The sequence below is a fragment of the Rhinoderma darwinii genome, chromosome 2 (assembly GCF_050947455.1).
Source record: "Rhinoderma darwinii isolate aRhiDar2 chromosome 2, aRhiDar2.hap1, whole genome shotgun sequence".
Taxonomy (NCBI): domain Eukaryota; kingdom Metazoa; phylum Chordata; class Amphibia; order Anura; family Rhinodermatidae; genus Rhinoderma; species Rhinoderma darwinii.
Genome location: NC_134688.1, coordinates 248,136,257 through 248,158,045, shown reverse-complemented (window position 1 = coordinate 248,158,045; position 21,789 = coordinate 248,136,257). Strand labels below are relative to the sequence as shown.

At 42.2% G+C, this 21,789-nt stretch overlaps 1 protein-coding gene across 1 annotated transcript; it reads left to right on the top strand.

Annotated features, from left to right (window-relative positions):
* Positions 1 to 284: 284 nt before the first annotated feature.
* Positions 285 to 18,389, top strand: OGG1 (8-oxoguanine DNA glycosylase). Its single transcript, XM_075851134.1, is given in 8 exon segments — positions 285 to 359; positions 6,705 to 6,815; positions 10,258 to 10,619; positions 11,179 to 11,358; positions 14,952 to 15,130; positions 17,127 to 17,274; positions 17,601 to 17,650; positions 18,309 to 18,389. Coding segments are annotated over 8 exon segments (1,143 nt in total). The 5' UTR covers positions 285 to 327.
* The last annotated feature ends 3,400 nt before the right edge of the window (positions 18,390 to 21,789 follow it).

Below are 21,789 nucleotides of genomic sequence, written 5' to 3'. Positions count from 1 at the left end.
TGTACCCCCCAAAATTGCTACATGGACCTCTTAACATTCCCCCTAAACAGGATCCTTATGCCCGCTATATCGCCTCACGCACCCCTAATCCCCACGTATCGCCGCATGTATCCCAAAATCCGCCCATTCTTATCACGCTCCTGGTCACACCATCAATGTCCACACGCCGACCAAACCCTCACATTACACAACCCCACTGCAGCTTGCAGCGGCAGCAACCATTCGGTTCCCCGCGCTAAAGCCGCACCACGTGACTGTAGAAGTCAGGTGATTAGTCACATGCTGTGATGACGTAGGGAGGTCCTTACCGAGAACGGGAAGTAGCAGATGTCTAGGTGTAACGATGTATTAAATGAAAGGTAATAGGATTCGCTCGTGTATTATGTTCTTTTCCCCAAAATGGTCTCTTTGTAACGCTTACACGTCAGTCTTCTGATATAAAGTAGAATGATACGTGGTTGTAGTCTCCCATAGATGGCTGATTCATCCATGCTTTCTATAGAAGGAGATTACAACCACGTGTCGGTCAGTGGGTTATAGCCTGCATGCGGATGCCTTGTTCTGTGTGGATGGTTGAGTTACGTGATGGAGTCACTGCTGGGCATATGTCCTACAGGGTTGTGGGTAGCCTTCATACTCAAGTAATGGACAAAGCCGTCAGCTTACGTTATTGGTGACATATTGCCAGGATATGGCATCTGGGTCTAAGCGCTGTGACCACTACTGAACACTAGGTGGCAAAGCATCATGACCCTTCCGGTCGTGGCACCTTAGCTCTACTTTTTTTTGGTGGCCACGTGGTTGGCCATTGACTATAATTGGCCAAACATGTCGTCTTCGATTGCAGACGTTTCATGTCGCTTTTCTAGCATTGCCGCCTTCTAGTGTAAATCGAACATTGATGAAATAATCCACTGAGCAACTAGGATTACAGGCTGCAGGGAACATTGAGACTCCCTGAAATCCAGAACCAGGAGTGAGGAAGAGTATGAATGAGAGACATGGAGTTCTTGGATCCAGGAAAAGCTTAAAAAACAGAACCAGGTCTAAAGTAAATCTCTGGAGCTGCTGATGTAACAACTCAAGAAGGCCGCCTTCATAATCAACGCTCATAAGTCATGTGATCAACCCCTTGCCACAAATGGATGTAATTACGTCCATTTTAGCAGAACATGCATGCAAATTACAGTTACGTCCATGGGGTAGCATGGGCACAGGAGCTGTCAGCAAGTGCCGACTGAAAACAGACGTTGTCTCCGATCCTGCCCGTCTAACCCCATTGCTGTATGCCTACTAGGCAGTTTTACACTGAAAGGCATTGATGCTTTGGTATACTACATATACCAAAGCGTTCTCGCATTGCAAAGTCCCCTAGTTTGACTAAAATATAATTAGTTCATTAAAATAAAATGTATACAATAAAATAAAAACGTTTTTTCCATGAAAAGTGGTTTTATTTTGTAAAAGTGTTAAAAAAATATCGTCGCCCTCTTAACGGCCCCTATGACGAAGTTAACATGTTATTTAAACCGTGCACTGGATGACGTAAACAAAAAACAATGGCAGAATTGCTTTTTTTTCCCGTTCCTCACCCAAAAAAATAAGTTAAAGAGGCTCTGTCACCAGATTTTGCAGCCCCTATCTGCTATTGCAGCAGATAGGCGCTGCAATGTAGATTACAGTAGCGTTTTTATTTTTAAAAAACGAGCATTTTTGGCCAAGTTATGACCATTTTTGTATTTATGCAAATGAGGCTTGCAAAAGTACAACTGGGCGTGTTTAAAAGTAAGGGTATGTGCACACACACTAATAACGTCCGTAATTGACGCACGTATTTCGGCCGCAAGTCCCGGACCGAACACAGTGCAGGGAGCCGGGCTCCTAGCATCATAGTTATGTACGATGCTAGGAGTCCCTGCCTTGCTGCAGGACAACTGTCCCGTACTGTAAACATGATTATACTACGGGACAGTTGTCCTGCAGCAAGGCAGGGACTTCTAGCATCGTACATAAGTATGATGCTAGGAGCCCGGCTCCTTGCACTGTGTTCGGTCCGGGACTTGCGGCCGAAATACGTCCGTCAATTACGGACGTAATTAGTGTGTGTGCACATACCCTAAAAGTACAACTGGGCGTGTATTATGTGCGTACATCGGGGCGTTTTTACTACTTTTACTAGCTGGGCGTTCTGATGAGAAGTATCATCCACTTCTCTTCAGAACGCCCAGCTTCTGGCAGATCACGCTGTGACATCACTCACAGGTCCTGCATCGTGTCAGACGAGTGAGGACACATCGGCACCAGAGGCTACAGTTGATTCTGCAGCAGCATCGGCGTTTGCAGGTAAGTCGATGTAGCTACTTACCTGCAAACGCTGATGCTGCTGCAGAATCAACTGTAGCCTCTGGTGCCGATGTGGCCGACGCTCGTCTGACACGATGCAGGACCTGGGGAAGTGACGTCACAGCGTGATCTGGCAGAAGCTGGGCGTTCTGAAGAGAAGTGGATGATACTTCTCGTCAGAACGCCCAGCTAGTAAAAGTAGTAAAAACGCCCCGATGTACGCACATAATACACGCCCAGTTGTACTTTTACTTTTAAACACGCCCAGTTGTACTTTTGCAAGCCTCATTTTCATAAATAAAAACGTTACTGTAATCTACATTGCAGCGCCTATCTGCTGCAATAGCAGATGGGGGTTGCAAAATCTGGTGACAGAGCCTCTTTAAACTTAAAGAGACTCTGTCACCACATTATAAGTGCCCCATCTCCTATATAAGGAGATCGGCGCTGTAATGTAGGTGACAGTAATGCTTTTTATTTAAAAAAACGATCTTTTTTCACAACGTTAGGAGCGATTTTGGTTTATGCTAATGAGCTTTCTTACTGTAGTGTCCTGATAATGAATACACATGAAATCCAGCCTGGACGTCATGTGTATTCAGAATCCTGACACTTCTGAATCTTTTTTGTGAGATTCCAGCAACGGATACGAAATCTCGTTTACCTCCGTGATCTCGCGAGATTTCGTATCCGTTGCTGGAATCTCACAGAAAAGATTCAAAAGTGTCAGGATTCTGAATACACATGACGTCCAGGCTGGATTTCATGTGTATTCATTATCAGGACACTAGTAATGTTAGGGCTTGTGTATGTAGCTGCACATAGGGATATATCTATATCGCTAGTGCAGTGTAAATGAATGGAGAGGAGTGCATGATGCCGATTGGTCAGCGTCATACACTCCTCTGTACAACGCCCACTTGGTCGAAAGTAAAAGTATGCCCACTTGGGCATTAAGAAAGCTCATTATCATAAACCAAAATCGCTCCTAACGTTGTGAAAAAGGATCGATTTTTTAAATAAAAAGTATTACTTTCACCTACATTACAGCGCCCATCTCCTTATGTAGGAGACAGGACACTTATAATGTGGTGACAGAGTCTCTTTAAAGAGGCTCTGTCACCAGATTTTCATACCCCTATCTCGTATTGCAGCAGATCGGCGCTGCAATGTAGATAACAGTAACGTTTTTTTATGACCATTTTTATATTTATGCAAATGAGCCTTTCTTATGTACAACTGGGCGTGTTTAAAGTTATGTCCAAGTGGGCGTGTATTATGTGTGTATATCTGGGCGTTTTTACTTGTTTTACTAGCTGGGCGTTGTGAATAGAAGTGTATGATGCTGACGAATCCGCATCATCCACTTCTCTTCGTTAACACCCAGCTTCTGGCAGTTCACAGACACACAGCGTGTCCTCGCTCATCCGACGCAATGAAGTTCCTGTGGGAGGAGGTGAGTGACGTCACAGCGTGATCTCGCGAGGACACGCTGTGTGTCTGTGCACTGCCAAAAGCTGGGTGGTAACGAAGAGAAGTGGATGATGCTGATTCGTCAGCATCATACACTTCTATTCACAATGCCCAGCTAGTAAAACAAGTAAAAACGCCCAGATGTACGCACATAATACACGCCCAGTTGGACATAACTTTAAACACGCCCAGTTGTACTTAAGAAAGGCTCATTTGCATAAATATAAAAATGGTCATAACTTGGCCAAAAATTTTCGTTTTTGAAAAAAACAAAACGTTACTGTAATCTACATTGCAGCGCCGATCTGCTGCAATAGGAGGTAGGGGTTTGAAAATCTGGTGACAGAGCCTCTTTAAGCAATACTATATATATGTACCCTAAATAGTTTTGTTAAAAAATATGACTCGTGCTGCAAAAACTACAGCTACGTGAATAGAAAAATAAAAAAAAGTTATGGCTCTCGGAAGGCAGGGATGAAGTTTTTAAAAAAAAATATATATATATAATCGTCAGGCTTTGATGTGCATTTTTTTTTTTTTTAATAGGTCAGTCCGTGTGATTGATGTAACTTTATAATTAGTTTTTATTTTTACTTTTTGAGATACAGCTGCTCCGTATTCTGCATACAGAGCAGCTGTATCTTTCACAATGACCTGAATCCGTCAGTCAGGACCCGCTGACACTGAACCCGTCAGTCCCGTGGACCTGTTGGGAGTAGGATTTAGCACTACATACAGCTGCTCTGTATACAGGCTATAGAGCAGCTGTATCTAAAAAAAGTATAAATCATTTTTAAAAAAAAAATGCCCATCAAAGGTTACATAGCGTTTAAACTGGCTGCGCTGAGACGGTATTAATCTATTTTACAGTGTGCTACAAGAATACTATTTTTACTATTTGGTATCCTGCAACATATATGTAATAAACTTAATTTTACAGGGAGATTTTATCTGTTGTTTGTTTTTTTTGTTTCATTTTGATCACTGATCTTTATGTTTTTACCATAATGTTCTGGAATATGTTTATATGTCAGTGCAGTACACATTAGAACTAGGGATGCACGATGCATCGAAACTTCATACTGTTTCGATACCGTGCACCCTCAAACCGTTCGATACCGTTATTTCATCTATTTCAATACTAACTGTGCGGCCGCACGGCTTCGTATAGTAATACATGAATGTATGAGAGCGGGGCTGCGGCTGTGTAATACAGCCATTGCCCCTCTCCTGAGAAGTGCGCGTGCGGACAGTATAAGGTGATGCGGCCAGTGCTGCACTAATGAGCGCCGGCACTGAAGACAGAACATGACAGACGCACTGCAAAACACCCCCATGTTCTGTCTTCAGTGCCTTCACCGCCGTTCATTAGTGCAGCGCCGGCCGCATCACCTCATGCTGACCGCGCGCGCACTTAGGGTATGTTCACACGGCCTATTTACGGACGTAAATCGGGCGTTTTTTGCCCCGAATTACGCCCGAAAATAGCGCCTCAATAGCGCTGACAAACATCTGCCCATTGAAAGCAATGGGCAGACGTTTGTCTGTTCACACGAGGCGTATATTTACGCGCCGCTGTCAAATGACGGCGCGTAAATAGACGCCCGCATCAAAGAAGTGACCTGTCACTTCTTTGGCCGTAATTGGAGCCGTTATACATTGACTCCAATGAATAGCAGCGCTAATTACGGCCGTAATGGACGCGGCGTTCAAGCGCCTGCACATGCCGGTACGGCTGAAATTACGGGGATGTTTTCAGGCTGAAACATCCCCGTAATTTCAGCCGTAACGGACGCCCTCGTGTGAACATACCCTTATTGTCAGGAGCTGGGCAATGGCCGTATTACACAGCCGCAGCCCCGCTCTATAACGGTGGAGATCAGAGAAAATGAGAAGGGGGGATGCCCTTTGGATCGCGTCACAGGGAATGCCTATGACGCGATCGAGGGCCATACCGTATGTCCTAACAACTGCCTGTGTACTATCAGTATATAGATATGTCAGTACATTAAAGAGACTCTTGACGTCCAGGCTGGATTTCATGTGTATTCATTATCAGGACACTACAGTAATGTTAGGGCTTGTGTATGAGGCTGCACATAGCGATATATCTATATCGCTAGTGCAGTGTAAATGAATGGAGAGGAGTGTATGACGCTGATTGGTCAGCGTCATGCACTCCTCTGTACAACGCCCACTTGGTCGAAAGTAAAAGTACGCCCACTTGGGCATTAAGAAAGCTCATTAGCATAAACCAAAATCGCTCCTAACGTTGTGAAAAAAGATCGTTTTTTTTAAATAAAAAGCATTACTGTCACCTACATTACAGCGCCCATCTCCTTATGTAGGAGATAGGGCACTTCTAATGTGGTGACAGAGCCACTTTAAAGTTAAAAAATAAAAAAGTTAAAAAATAAATAAAGTAATGTTAAATAAAAAAAAAACACAAACACATTACAATAAAAATTAAAATAAGTCTATACATAAAATATACACATTCGGTATAGTTGCAACCGTAATAACACATTTATAGCGTCATTCATGTTTATGCTGTTATAAAATAAAAATTGTGCCTCACATTAATAGTAATTAACCCCATCATGTACCTCACACATTAACCCAATGTTATCCATTATGACTGAGGAACATGATGGGGTTCATTACTATTAATGTGAGGCACATGGAGGTTCAAAATTTCATCACACCTCGTGCCCCACATCAGAAAATGGAAGAACTTTTTTTTCATTATTATTGGCAAAAGTATCTTTTTGGTATTGAGTATCGCAATACTACACAAAGTATCGGTATCGAAGTCCAAATTCTGGTATCGTGACATCCCTATATAGAATATATCCTAACCATTTAATTCCTGTTTGTGATTCTTACAGAATGAAACACCTCACATCTCTCTCAGTCTGCCCTCATCTCTGGCGCTCAATACCATGTCATCTCACTGAACTTCGCCTGGATTTTGTTCTGCCAGGTGGTCAGTCTTTTCGGTAGGTTTTTAGTTTTTGGGTTGATTTTTTTAAATTTAAATGTAGAAAGAAGACATTAGAATATATCTTTATTTATTAAGTATTCCACTAAATAAAATATATTCCTGATAAATATTATAACTGCACTGAAACGGAATTTGAATCAACAATTTCAGTTGATAGAGTTTATTTAGAAGATGATATTAACCCCTTACGTACCAAGCCTATTCTGGCAGTAAAGGTGTTCTATTGGATTTTAAAATTGATGGCCTATCCTTAGGATAGGACATCGATATTAGATCGGCTCCCCTGCCAATCAGCTGTTTTAAGGGGCTGCGACGCTTTTACGAGCAGTGCAGCCTATTCATTGTTTACTCCGGACTTTATTCCTGTTCGTACTTGAACACGCCATTACTTTTGTGGCTGTGCAAGATATCGCAGCGCTGTCCCATTGAAAATGAACACTTTTTTTTCATTGGCCGTATGAGGGACTTTTTTTGTGGGATGAGTTGTATAGCACGATGTGGGGTACACAGAACTTGTTGATTAACTTTTATTAACTCTGGGGGAAATTAAAAAAAAACAAACAGCATTTCAGTCATTATTTGTTTCGCGATTTAAATTTCTGTCGTTTAAATTTACGCCGTTTAAGTTTACGCTGGGTTGGTACGATTATGGCGATACTAAGTATGTATCGTTTTTTTATATTTTACTACTTTTGCAAAATAAAAACCATTTAAAAAAATATATTTGTTTTTGCATTGCCACATTTCATGAGTCATAACTTTTTTATCGATGTAGTCATATGTGGACTTGTTTTTTGCAGGACGGGATGTAGTTTGTATTGGTACCATTTTTGGGTACATGGCACATATCGATTAACCGCCGTTGTTTTTTTGCATTTTATTGTACGGCTTTCATGCTTTGGTTTAAATAAATTTTATTCCGCAGGTCATTACAATTGTGGCAATACTACATAGATGTATTTTTTGTTTATACATTTAGAAAATAAAACTACTTTTTTTTTAGAAAAACTGTATTTTTTTTTTTTTACTGTGCACTTTATTTTTTATTTTTAATAAACTTTATTTCACTTTCCTAAATATTTTTTTAAGTTTCACTAGGGACTGCTTAATGCGATCTTCTGATCCCTTAGGCGGGATTCACACGACAGGGTTTCCCGGCCGGGTGCCGGCCGTTCATAAATCGGCCGGCACCCGGCTGCATTAGGAATAATAGACCTCTAATGGGGCTATTCACACGACCGATTTTTTGACGGGCCGGGAAAACCGTCCGTCAAAAAATGGGACATGCCCTATTTTCGGCCGGGTGCCCGGCTCCCATAGAAGTCTATGGGGCCGGGTAATACACGGCCATCACCGGAATGTGTCCCGAGTGATGGCCGGGTCTACCGTCGCTCGTTCACTCTCTCCTCCTCACAGCGCAGAGTGCATGTGAGGAGGAGGAGTTGATGCCATTCGGACGAATGGCTACGCTGGTGATACTGTGTGGCAGGGCCGGAGTTTACAGCAGGTGGAAGGGAGCGCTGCGCTGGCTCCCTTCCCCTGCTTGTTACGGTTCCCGACCGCTGGCTGTGTTTTTACGGCCAGCGGTCAGGGACGGGTCCTTAAAACCCGAGCCATAGACTTTTTACGGCTCGGGTTTTAACTTGCTGCCCGCGCGATCGGGCAGCTGAATGTCGGGTCTCCGGCTGTCAGAGACTGCCGGGGACCCTGAGGAGAAGATGGAAGCAGCTTTCGCTGCTTCTGTCTTCTCCGATGTCTTTTTACACCGCGTTCAATGAACGCTGTGTATAGGAATAGAGACCGCAGCAGCGGCGCTGTCTCTATTCCTCCCGGTGATCATGTGACTGGTCACATGATCGCCGGGTGCCGTTAGTGGCAGACTGCTGCTGGGTCAGTGACAATCGTCACTATGAGAGGGCTGATTTCCCCTGTAACTGGGGCTGCTGTGCAGCCCCAGTTACAGGGGAAAAGCCTGGTGTAAAAGAAAGAAAAAATATTAAAAGTTCCAAAAAGGTCTTTTTTGACCTTTGAGGGACAGACCATAATAATAAAAAAATAAGTAAAGTGCAAAAAATTCATCCGATTAAAAAACGGTCAGGGAAAAAACCGGATGCAAATCAGGTCCAAATCGGCCGGTAAAAACGGCAACACGGCCCGTAACAGAATCGGAACGGATGCAAACCGGCCGGGAAAAACGGCCGATTTTCCTGGCCGACACTCGGACCCTGTCGTGTGAATGAGGCCTTAGTATGCCAAAACATTATTGCCTGTAAAACTGACAGGCAGTTTATTGACACGGCCTATTGGGCATACAGCCATGGCAGGCCCCAGGAGCCTTTGCTAGCCTTGGCAACCCATTGGTGGCCAACGATCACATTCATAGGGCACCGATGGGTGTCAAAGGGAGTTCCCTCCATCTGTCAAACCACTTAATTGCCACGGTCGCTATCGACTACAGAAATTAGGCCATAAAACATAAGTTTAGAAAGAGGTTTACGTGTGTTACAGCGTGGTGGGAACATTTCATAGGGGTAAAACTTGTTGACAGGTTCCCTTTAAAGGATTAAACTTGTTTTAAATAAAACTGTGTAGTAGTGACCATTGGCCCTTTTACACGGGCCGGTGATCGGACGAGCAGGCTCGCCTTCGAATGCTCGTTCTCGTTCATCAGCCTGTGTAACATGCCCAGCGATCAGCTGACAAATGAGTAAATGCTCGTTTGTCGAATTCTCTGATCCTTTATGTGGGCACATCTCGCCATGTAAACAGGGATATGCTGTAGACAATAATGAAACTGTAGAAGCTAGAGAAGGACCATCATCAGCCATCAACTAGGGTATCAACAGCGTTTAGGGAGACTTTCTCAACTAGGGAGCCTCGAGAGATACCTCTAATAGTTGGGGATTGGCGGATAGCTAACGTTAAAGTGTCAATGGTGAGTGCTGTAAATATATACTTGAGCGGTATTAGTATTGTGATTGTCACAATAAATAGCTAAATCTCTTTGCAACTGGAAGACTTCACCATTTTATTAACACAGCGTTTTTTAGCTTTTGGGTTTGTCTTTTCGTCTTGTGGATACTTTATTGTTTACATTGCTGACTGGATAGAGAGAACTGGAAAAAAGTGCGAATAGAATTCTTTTTGATAACTAGTGTATTTCACGGATGCTTGCTTGTAAAGCCAACAAAATGGCTGCTTTTACTCCATTCTCCTTCCTTAACAGATTACAGTTGAGTTTTGGTAGAGCCAGTCAGAAAACAAAAGCAGTAATCCAACCGTTTTCTTTAAGAAACTACTCCAATTTGTATTCACCAGTTTTTATAAATGTGGTTTGCAATGTAGAAAACAAAGGCACATGTAAAATGAGTGTTGTATCGGCTGATTGAAAAGTTCTGAATTACATCTACCTTTTTTGTTTATCATGAAACGTTTAGGTGGAGAGAAAGCAGTCCCGGGTACTGGACAGGGGTATTACGTGGACGGGTGTGGACTCTGACTCAGAAAGATGACCATTTGTGGTACACAGTGTATCCCAGCCCGGGCACAACAGATAGTGATTCGGAAAAGGGAACTCAGAGGAGGACTGCAAAACGAAAGCTGCCCCATACCGTCTCTCAACCAATAAAGCGCGAAAAAGAGGAGGTTGTTGGAGATAATGACTCTCTAAGTACTGACTGTAAGAAAGACAGCGACATTTTACACGATTACTTCCAGTTGCATGTCAGTCTCTGTGAACTCTACAATCATTGGGGAGAGTCGGACAAGAACTTTCTCAAAGTAGCTAAGGAATTTCCAGGTAATATTCAGGACATTAATTTTTAAATTTTTCCCCATGTCACCCAGCAATAATTAAAAAAATGCTATATCAGCATTTTTCATGCCATAGATCATTCCTACTTCGAGATTTGGAAATAGGAATATATTTAGAAATTGTTCTAATGCACTACTATGACTCCTAAAGGTAAATCCCATTTTTCTGAATTCTGAAAAAGGAAGTGCATTTCTATTACATATTGCCAAGTATTCTGATAATGTTACGAGGAAGGGAGATTATTTAGTGCATGATGTATAGTTTCTTATGACAATCTTTCTATACGGATACTTACACTTGTATTATTTATAAGGGTCTATTAGCTAAATGGCACAATATTTTTTTGTGTAGTTTGGGCTAATAGTAGAGCGGATCTGTCCCTATACTATGCTGCCCTTACATAGGGCAGCATAGTATTATGACCGATCCACAACTTACAAAAAAATTCAGGTATTGTTCAAATAAACTGTCTTCACCCATTTATTTATTGTATAATCTGTGTTTTCCAGATTTAGGGCATGACTATGCATTTTTTGTCTTCTAGGAATTCGAGTTTTGCGTCAAGATCCTGTAGAATGCCTTTTCTCTTTCATCTGCACCTCCAACAACCACATCTCTCGCATCACAGGGATGATTGAGCGGCTGTGCACTGCTCTGGGAAAAAGACTATGCCAACTTGACTTGGTGGAGTACTATTCATTCCCCACACTTCAGGCACTGGCAGGCAGGTAACATGCCAGTCTTCCTCTGACTGGCTACACATTAATGAAGATAACACATTGCTAAGTGGACAGTGCTACAAATGTATAAGTTCTATATATTTATGTACTAGTGGGAAAACTTCTTTAATTTGTATAATGATGGTCAAACTACAACATAATTGATGGTCTCAAATGATGTCCAGGCAGGAGCAAGAAACAAGATTCCCCATATTATGACCATTTTGATTTTAGAAACAGTATAATGATGTTAAAAGTTTATTATAGATATCCCACAGCTGTAGAGTGGTAAAGTTGATATGTTTCTTCTAAACATTCAGTATATCCAAGTTGCTCAAGTCTGCGTACGATACTCTACCCAATCAGCTCTTCGCTTCCACAACGAGGGAGCCCTAAATGCCTTGAATGATTATTAGGAGGCCATGTTTGCTGCTCTGCCAAACCAGCCACTAGGAGCATCGTATTTAGGGTGATACCAGTCTCGTATTTGCTGCAAAATGAAATGTCGACATCATTATTCTGTTCTTAAAGAAGCTCTGTCACTAGATTATAAGTGCCCTATTTTCTACATAATCTGATCGGCGCTGTAATGTAGATAACAGTGGTTTTTATTTTGAAAAACGATTATTTTTGAGCAAGTTATGAACAATTTTAGATTTATGCTAATTCGTTTCTTAATGACCAACTGGGCGTTGTAAAGAGAAGTGTATGACGCTGACCAATCAACGTCATACACTTCTCTTCATTCCAGCCCTCGTGAGATCACGCTGTGACAGGACTTACTCCCACAGGTGCTTCAACGGAGCGATGGAAGAGTCAACAGACATCTCCTCCAGCCGTGCCAGGACGTTTATCCGAATTTGCAGCGGCTGGAGGCGATGTCTGTTCAGTCTTCCATGGCTCCGATGAAGAACATGTGGGAGGAAGTCCCGTCACAGTGTGATCTCGCGAGATCACGCTGTGCAGTGAAACAAGCTGGGCATGAATGAAGAGAAGTGTATGACGCTGATTGGCCCAGTTGTCTATTAAGAACTAATTAGCATAAATCTAAAATTCTTCATAACTTGCTCAAAATAAAAACCACTGCTGTTATCTACATTACAGCACCGATCATGTAGGAGACAGGGCACGTATAAATTGGTGACAGAGCCTCTTTAAAATTGCATACAGTGTGACCTGTACAGTGGTTTTCTTTTTAGAATTAAATTATTTAGATCACCTTAAGAAAACAAAATCTTGCTGTTGTTCAACAGGAACAAACAAAACTGAGGTCACAATAAAGATAGTGCATACAGTTCGAGAAATACAGACTTCTTCATTGGCTACTGCAGTATAGAATGAACTGTCTGTAGCACCCTTTCATATTATTATAATAAATAATATACTATCAGTTATATACATTGTAAAGTTTTTGTAGAAGATAAAGGGGGAAAGTGATGAAAACTAGTGCATATGGAAAAAATGGGGGTTGCCCATAGTCAGACCATACAAAAAAAGTCTATATTTTGATTGGTTACCATCAGGCAGTTGTTCTTATTTGCATATGGTTTTAGTTTACCTTGCGTTAAAAAATGTTTAATGCCAATATAGTACCCAAGTGACCCCTAGTGTGTACCAGTGTTATATACTCGGCTAAATGTCCTATTACATTCATTAAAGGGGTTGTCCACTACCGGACAACTGATGACCTATCCACAGGATAGGTGATCAGTATACCATTGGTGCAGGTCCGACACCCAAACTGATCATCTGCTTCGGTGGCCTGCAGGCATCGGATGTTATGGCATATTATGCAACGTACAGAGCCAGAAGCAGTTGGCTCCGTACATTGCATAGCGGCCGTGCTGCAGCTCTGCTCATATGCACTTGAATAGGAGCAGAGCAGGGGCGTAACTAGGAAAGACTGGGCCCCATAGCAAACTTTTGACTGGGGCCCCCCCTCCCCTGGGTGTCACACAACCCCCCCTTGTAGATAGTGCCTTTTTTACAGCCCCCCCTGTAGATAACGCCATACAGCCCCCTCCTGTAGATAGCGCCATACAGCCCCCTCTGTAGATAGCGCCATACATCCCCCTGTAGATAACGCCATACAGCCCCCTCTGTAGATAACGCCATACTGCCCCCCTTGTAGAGAACGCCATACAGCCCCCTCTGTAGATAACTCCATACAGCCCCCTCTGTAGATAACTCCATACAGCCCCCTCTGTAGATAACTCCATACAGCCCCCTCTGTAGATAACTCCATACAGCCCCCTCTGTAGATAACTCCATACAGCCCCCCTGTAGATAACGCCATACAGCCCCCTCTGTAGATAACGCCATACTGCCCCCCTTGTAGAGAACACCATACAGACCCCCTGTAGATAACGCCATACAGCGTCCCCCCTGTAGATAACGCCATACAGCCCCCTTTGTAGATATCTACAAAGGGGGCTGTATGGCGTTATCTACAGAGGGGGCTGTATGGCGTTATCTACAGAGGGGGCTGTATGGCGCTATCTACAGAGGGGGCTGTATGGCGTTATCTACAGAGGGCTGTATGGCGTTATCTACAGAGGGGGCTGTATGGCGTTATCTACAGGTGGGGCTGTATGGCGTTATCTACAGAGGGGGCTGTATGGTGCGAACGCCATACAGCCCCCCCTGTAGGTAACGCTATACAGACACCCCCTGTAGGTAACGCTATACAGCCCCCCCCTGTAGATAACGCTATACAGGCCCCTTGTAGGTAACGCCATGCAGCCCCAACCCCCCAAGAAAATCTGACCTATAGTGAGTCCTACAAAAGACATGTATCCCCTATCCACAGGATAGGGGATACATGTGTGATCGCTGGCAGCGATAGGGAGAATGGGGGATCGAAAGTCCGCCGAAGTTCTCCATGACTAACCTCTGACTTCCGGCGTCTGCGCAGCTCAATAAAAATTAAAGGAGCGCTGGTCACGCATGCGCACAAGTGCGACCGGTGCTCCATTCATTTCTACGGAGCTGCCGACACAGACCCCGGAATTCCGAGGATTGTGATGGAGAACTTCAGGGGACTTCCATTCCCCCGTTCTCCCTATCGCTGCCAGCGATCACACATGTATCCCCTATCCTGTGGATAGAGGATACATGTCTTTTGTTTAATGGCAGAGCGGGGAGATACCTCCCTGCTCTGCCGTAGTGTTTAGTGGCGTCGCGCTGTAGCAGCCATAGCGGCTGCTAGCGGAGCATCCGGCCATGGTGGGGGCCCGTGCCGGCGGGCGACACGGGCCCCCTCATGCCGCGGGCCCCGCTACAGCTGCTACGGCGGTAGTTACGCCACTGGAGCAGAGCTGCAGTACTGCAGCTTGGCCACTATTCCATGACCGGAGCTATCTGCTTCTGGCATGGACATCCGGTGCCTGGAGGAAGCCGGAGTGGCTTAGCGGTGTGATGTCCGAGTGTCGCACCCCCACAGATCAGTAGTGTTCAACCCCTTTAAAGATGATAACTACAAAAGTTGTCGTCATCTGTTGTAATTCTATACGCAGTGTTCTCTAGTAATGTGTTTCTATACAAATCATCATGTTTATTCTCAATGTAAACGTAATATCCACTTGTGTTTACTCTGCAGCTGATGACACTGAGGCAAAGTTGCGAGATTTGGGTTTTGGTTACAGAGCAAAGTTTGTCAGCGAGAGTGCCCGGGCAATTTTACAGAAGCAAGTTCCTGATTGGCTGGACACCCTCCGTCTAACTCCCTATGAAGAAGCGAAGTCTGCACTATGTGCCCTGCCAGGTGTGGGAGCCAAAGTGAGTATGATATTTTATCTTTCAAGCTCAAGTAATAAAAATGATCATTGCCTGAACTAAAATTGTGTTATTTTTATATTTCACTTCCAGTACATTACTTGTTTTGCGGTTATTAGATTTGGAGTAAACATTTTGCCACTTCTTTGCTATAAAAAGCCAAAACATTTTATTAGAATTAAATTCAATATTTTATAAATAATTAAAAACGTACACAGCCTCCTGTAGGTATTTTGGAGTCTTCTTCAATAGCTTCTTTATATCTTTCAATGGATTAAAAGAAAAAAAAAATGTCCCAGTGTTAACTTCAGTCTTGCAGTGTGCCCCAATTATTGCTCCACATTGCACTAGGGTTAGTTCACACTGAGTATTTTGGCGCTGTTTTGATGCAGAAACCACATCGGAAACCGCACCAAAAAACTCCAGAAATCGCCTCCCATTGATTTTAAAGGGAAAAAGAAGTGACGTGCCTTTTCTTCGGGGGTCTCCGTTTCTGACCTCCCATTGATATCAATTGGAGGCATAGAAAGTGTTTTTCGTTGCATTTTTTGCCCGCTGCAGTCAATGTCGAAGCAAAAAAACACGGCAAATGTTCTGCCGGCAGGTCAAAATCTGCCTTAAAATTCCTGAAGGAATTTTGAGGCAGATTTTTCCGTCTGCAAAAACTCTGTGTGAACAGAGTCTTAGATTGGAGAGCATTGGCTTTTATAGGTGGTGTTGGTAAAAAATTGTAAAATGCCCAAATAATACTTCATCTCTCAGGATTCTTTGTCCAGATGTATCACTTCTGCTATTCATGAAGGCTTGGGATTCCCAAAAGGTTTTGCTCTCAGATAGGACTTACAGGGGCTTATCGATTCTCAAATACTACTGGGCTGTACACCTGAGATGTACTCCCCCCTAGGCTTCTTAAATGGCATTTAACAAATGGATTGAGAAATTATGACACCAATACACCCTAGTTTGCTATTGTGGGGCAACACAGCAGTTATCAGACCCCAAGAAATTTACAGGGGACATGTGGACGCTTTCTCCTCATGTCTGAAAACACTTCTATGACTTTTTTTGTTTGTTTACCTTCTCCATTCCAGACAGTAGTCAACCAGGTATGGCAAGGCTGTGGGCAGCAGCGGGTATTTGTTGTCTAGCGGATATCATAAATGCTTCCACCCTGGAATAGCAATCTTTCTCCCACTTCATTATTCAATTGTAACTTCCTGAGATAAAAACATTTAAAACTACCTTCAGGTGCGACATTTTTTGAGACATACATTTGGCTCTAGTAAGGTGCCCATACATATGGGGTTTGAGATGATATGCCATATATAGCAGAGGTCCCCAACCTTTTGCACCTTGCAAGCCACATTGAACTTTGAGTGGTGGTTGGGAGCCACAATAATTCTAAAAAATGAAGAAGGGACATTTTTAATAAGGGGAAATAAGAAATCGTGATATTTTAGTGTACTGTAAAACTGCTTAGGATATCTGCAATATTTTAAGTCTGGGTGTCGTATTGTAACTAGTGCATATGCCAATAACTGAGAGCTCCTATGGCGAGCCGCACAGCTGGAGGTCACGAGCGACATGTGGCTCCTGAGCCACTGATTGGGTACCACTGCCGTATCGGGACCTTATGGAAGTATGGAACATTTTGAATAGTAAATCTGCCCCTGGAGTTTGATGTTTTTCTCTTTCAGGAAATTGGGCTTTTGAGTGAATGTGTTTTATAACTTTACCATGTATGCTTATATGGACGTCCTTTATGGATGTATGACTTGCCTGGGTCGATTTTTGTTTTTTTTGCTTATTTTCTTATGCTACTACAAACATTTTAATAAAAAAAGTTGAATTAAAAAAAAAAACAGTATCAGTCAAGCTACATGTAGAATAGTTATCTGAGGGTTCTTATTTGCGGGGGAAGCATAGGATTGGACATTTCAAATTTACAGCAGTATCTTTAGGGTACAAACTTGATTTTACATTGGTTATATTCTTCTAGGTCGCAGATTGTGTTTGCTTGATGGCTCTAGATAAACCCGAGGCTCTACCTGTGGATACTCATGTCTGGCAGATTGCAAAAAGAGACTATTTACCTCAGCTTGGTCAGGGTAACAAGACCCTCACCGAGCGGGTTTACCGGAATATTGGTGAGAACATATATTCAAGATTCATTCGGAACCATCTGTCTATCTAGTGTGTGTTTTACAGTAAATAGTGAATGCATCCATTTTATTGACTGAATTTCATAGTTTTGAGAATGCAGTGGTTCGATTTACAGGGCACTGCTGTTAAGCGCAAGGCACATGGCACATAAAATGGTTAGTTGACAGGCAGTGCTCTCAAGGTATTGATTTATTTAAACAAAATTGTTGTTTTCACTATTTGTCTTATACAGTTTTTAGTTTTATGTTTGATTTTTCTTTTAATTTTTCTAGTGGAATAAAAACTGACTGTAAATAAACTTGTTTTTCAGGAGATTATTTTCGCAGTCTCTGGGGTACCTATGCTGGATGGGCCCAAGGAGTAAGTTCATGTGTCTATTATAGAATTATATCACACATAATAACTACATTCCTATTAATATATTTGTCTAAAATGTACTGAAGGCTTTAGAGTTCATTATTTAGTGGGAGGGCAAGTGGGTAGCGTGCGTAGTGGCTGCACTTTCCTTTGCGGTCTTTTGAAAGAGTTTGTGCTCTTCGCCAGCCATATATTTTTTTTTATTGGGGATAAGGATGGTGTACTGCAAAAATAAAAAGGAATGAAATTGTACACTTTTTTGATAGCTCTATCGAACTCATCTGCTGAAAAAATAAGTGTTCAGTTCCATACAGTTAACTTCTATTTCCTATTTTTCTTCAGATTAAGCCAAACGTATACTGTGCAAACATATATGTTTGGATCCAACTGTCATTGACTTCTATTATAAAACAAGGTTTTTGGTTCTGAAATGTATAGTAGCCTACTCTTTTCAATACCTTGTATAAAAAATGGTATCCAGACATGAACTTGTAAAATGGACACTTTTGGCTTACAAACCACCTCGCAGTCATTGCTACAATGTTTATTGTTCTTTTTGTATTGTCTCATGTTATGTATTTAAACCCTTCTGTATTTTTTATGTACAGCACCCTGGAATTAATGTCACTTTAAAATAAATAATTAATTTTTTTTTTCCCAGGTCTTATTTTGTTCGGATCTAAAGAAATTCCAGAGTTCTGGAGATCGACCAAAAGCAAAGACCAAAAAATGAAAAGGATAAAAGTTTTACAATACAACTTAATTTCTTTTGTACACATGGAAATAATGATGCAGTTTTTTTTTTATTTCTGAACATCTCAAATATTCTGCATCTTACAGTGAAACGTTATATTCACCTAGTAAATATACTCACTAAAGCACTTACAATTTTAAACAGGACATCTGATACTGTCCCTAAATGTCCAATTAGCTATGGGCATAATATCTGATTAATATCTACCCATACTAAGATTAATAGCTATATGAACTAACCACCTATGAGGCGTTTATGGGTATGGTGTAAATATTTAAAAGTGGTCCAGTCCCATAAAATAACGGCCTATCCTCAGGGTAGGCCATCAATATGCGATCGGTCGAGGTCCGACTCCCGGCACCCCTGTGATCAGCTGTTTTGAAGGAGCCGCAGCGCTTGTACGAGTGCTGCTTCCCCTTCATTTCTATTGCTCACACTGTGAATCACCGACACACTTGTAGTGGCGGTTCACAGTATTACAGCTTTCTTCCATTGAAGTGAATGGGAGAAGGCATTTAATACTGTGAACCGCTGCTACAAGTGTGTAGACGATTCACAGTACGAGCAGTTGAAATGAAGGGAGAGGCAACGCGCATATGAGCGCTGCTTCCCCATTGAAACAGCTGATTGGTGGGGATGCCGGGAGTCAGACTCTGACCGATCACATGTTGATGGCCTATCCTGAGGATAGGACATTCATTTTATGGGACTGGAAAACCCCATAAAAGTGAGAAAACCCCTTTAGGCCTCTTTCAAATATGGTTTAACCCCTTAAAGGGAATGTGTTGCCAGAAAAACATGTTTTTTTTTTAAAAATTAAACATTTAGTGTGTGGGTGATTAAACATTGTTCAAATTTTTTTTTTTTTTTTGCACGAGTCCATGTAATATTATAAATTATTTCTAATTTATAATACTACCCATTTTTGGTCACTAGATGGAGCTGTTCCCAAAATTGCAGCATTGCAACATTGGGTTAAAAGCCCTCGCTCTAGTGAGCTCTCAGCATCCCCCCCTCCTTTATCCTGGCTAGTGCCGGGATAAACGAGGGGTTTGAAAGGTTTAACCTCCTACACTGTGTGTCGCCATTTTTTGAGGTAACCCACAGTGTAGTAGGTTTACATACAGTAGTAAACACACACAAACACTAACATACATTGAAATCTCTTACCTGCTCCTGCCGCCGCGGCTCCCTCCGGCCCGTCCGCTCCCTTTGCTGCCGCTGTTCCATGTGCACAAGTCCGGAAGCCGCGACCGGAAGTAGTAATATTACTGTCCGGCCGCGACTTCCGGTCCACAGGAAAATGGCGCCGGACGGCGCCAATTTCGAATAGGACTGTGTGGGAGCGGCGCATGCGCAGTTCCCACACAGACGCCGTACACGGCAGTCAATGGGACGGGAGCCGTTCGCAGTCCCTATGGGACTGTGGCTGCCGTATTCCATGTCTGTGTGTGCCGTTAATCGACACACACAGAAATGGAACAAAAAATGGCAGCCCCCATAGGGAAGAAAAAGTGTAAAAATAAGAAACAGTAAAACACAAACACACAAATGAAAATAAACGTTTTTATTAAAGCACTAACATCTTTAACATATAAAAAAATTATTTGTGATGACACTGTTCCTTTAAGGACGCAGCCTAGTTTGGGCCTTAAGGCTCAGAGCCCATTTTTGAAATCTGACATATTTCACTTTATGTGGTAATAACGTCGGAATGCTTAAACCTATCCAAGCGATTCTGAGATTGTTTTCTCGTGACACATTGGGCTTCATGTTCATGGTAAAATTTGGTTGATATATTCAGTGTTTATTGGTGAAACATTGCAAAATGTAGAGAAAATGTTGAAAAAATAGCATTTTTCAGAATTTAAATGCATCTGCTTGTAAAACAGAGGTTTATACCACACAAAATAGTTAGTAGTTCACATTTCCCATATGTCTACTTTAGAATTGCATCGTTTTTCGAACATTCTTTTATTTGTCTCGGACGTTACAAGGCTTAGAACATAAACAGCAATTTCTCATGTTTTTAAGAAAATGTCAAAAGCCTTTTTTTAAAGGTAACTCTTCAGTTCTGAAGTGGCTTTGAGGGGCCAATGTATTAGAAACCCCCATAAAACACCCCATCTTAAAAACTAGACCCCTCAAAGTATTCAAAACCACATTTAGAAAGTTTTTTTTAACCCTTCAGGCATTTCACAGGAATTAAAGCAAAGTGGAGGTGAAATGTGCAAATTTCATATTTCTTGCTGAATTTCAATTTTATTAATTTTTTTTCTGTAACACAGAAGGTTTTACCAGAGAAATACTACTAAATATGTATTGTCCAGATTCTGCCGTTTTTAGAAATGTCCCACGTGTGGCTCTAGTGTTCTCATGGACTAAAACACAAGCCCTAGAAGCAAAGAAGCACCTAGTGCATTTTGAGGCCTCTTTTTTATTAGAATATATTTTAGGCAGCATGCCAGGTTTGAAGAGGTGTTGAGGTGCCAAAACAGTAGGAATCCCCCAATAGTGACCCCATTTTGGAAACTACACCCCTCAAGGAATTAATTTATGGTTGTTGTTATCATTTTGACCGCACAGTTTTTTCACAGTACCTATTTGAATTGGGCTGTGATATTAAAAAAATTTCATTTTTTCCAATAAGATGTCATTTTTGATCAAACTTTCTTATTTTCACAGGGAACAAAATACCCCATTTTGTTGCCCAATTTGTCCTTAGTGTGGCAATACCCCATTTGTGGTGATAAACTGCCATTTGGGCCCATGTGAGGGCTCAGAAGGAAAGGAGCGCTATGTGTTTGTTGGAGTCCAGATTTTGCTGGATTGGTTTTCGGGTGCCATGTCGCATTTGCAGAGCCCCAGAGGTATCAAAGCAATGGAAACCCACCAGAAGTGACCCCATTTTGGAAACTACACCCCTCAAGAAATTCATTTATGGTTGTTGTTATCACTTTGACCACACAGTTTTTTCACAGTACCTATTTGAATTGGACTGTGAAATTAAAAAAATGTCATTTTTTCCAATAAGATGTCATTTTTAATCAAAATTTCTTATTTTCACAGGGAACAAAATACCCCATTTTGTTACCCAATTTGTCCTTAGTGCGGCAATACCCCATTTGTGGTGATAAACTGCCGTTTGGGCCCATAGCAGGGCTCAGAAGGAAAGGACCACCATTTGGCCTACTGGAGCTTTTCTTGTGCTAAGTCATGTATGCAGAAGCCCCTGAGGTACCAGTACAGTTGAAACCCCCAAGAAGTGACCCCATTTTAAAAACGACACCCCTTAAGACATTCATCTAGAGGTGTAGTGAGCATTTTGACCCCACAGGTACTGTGTAAAAGATAATGCGCAGCAGATGGTGCAGAGTGAGATTTGTAA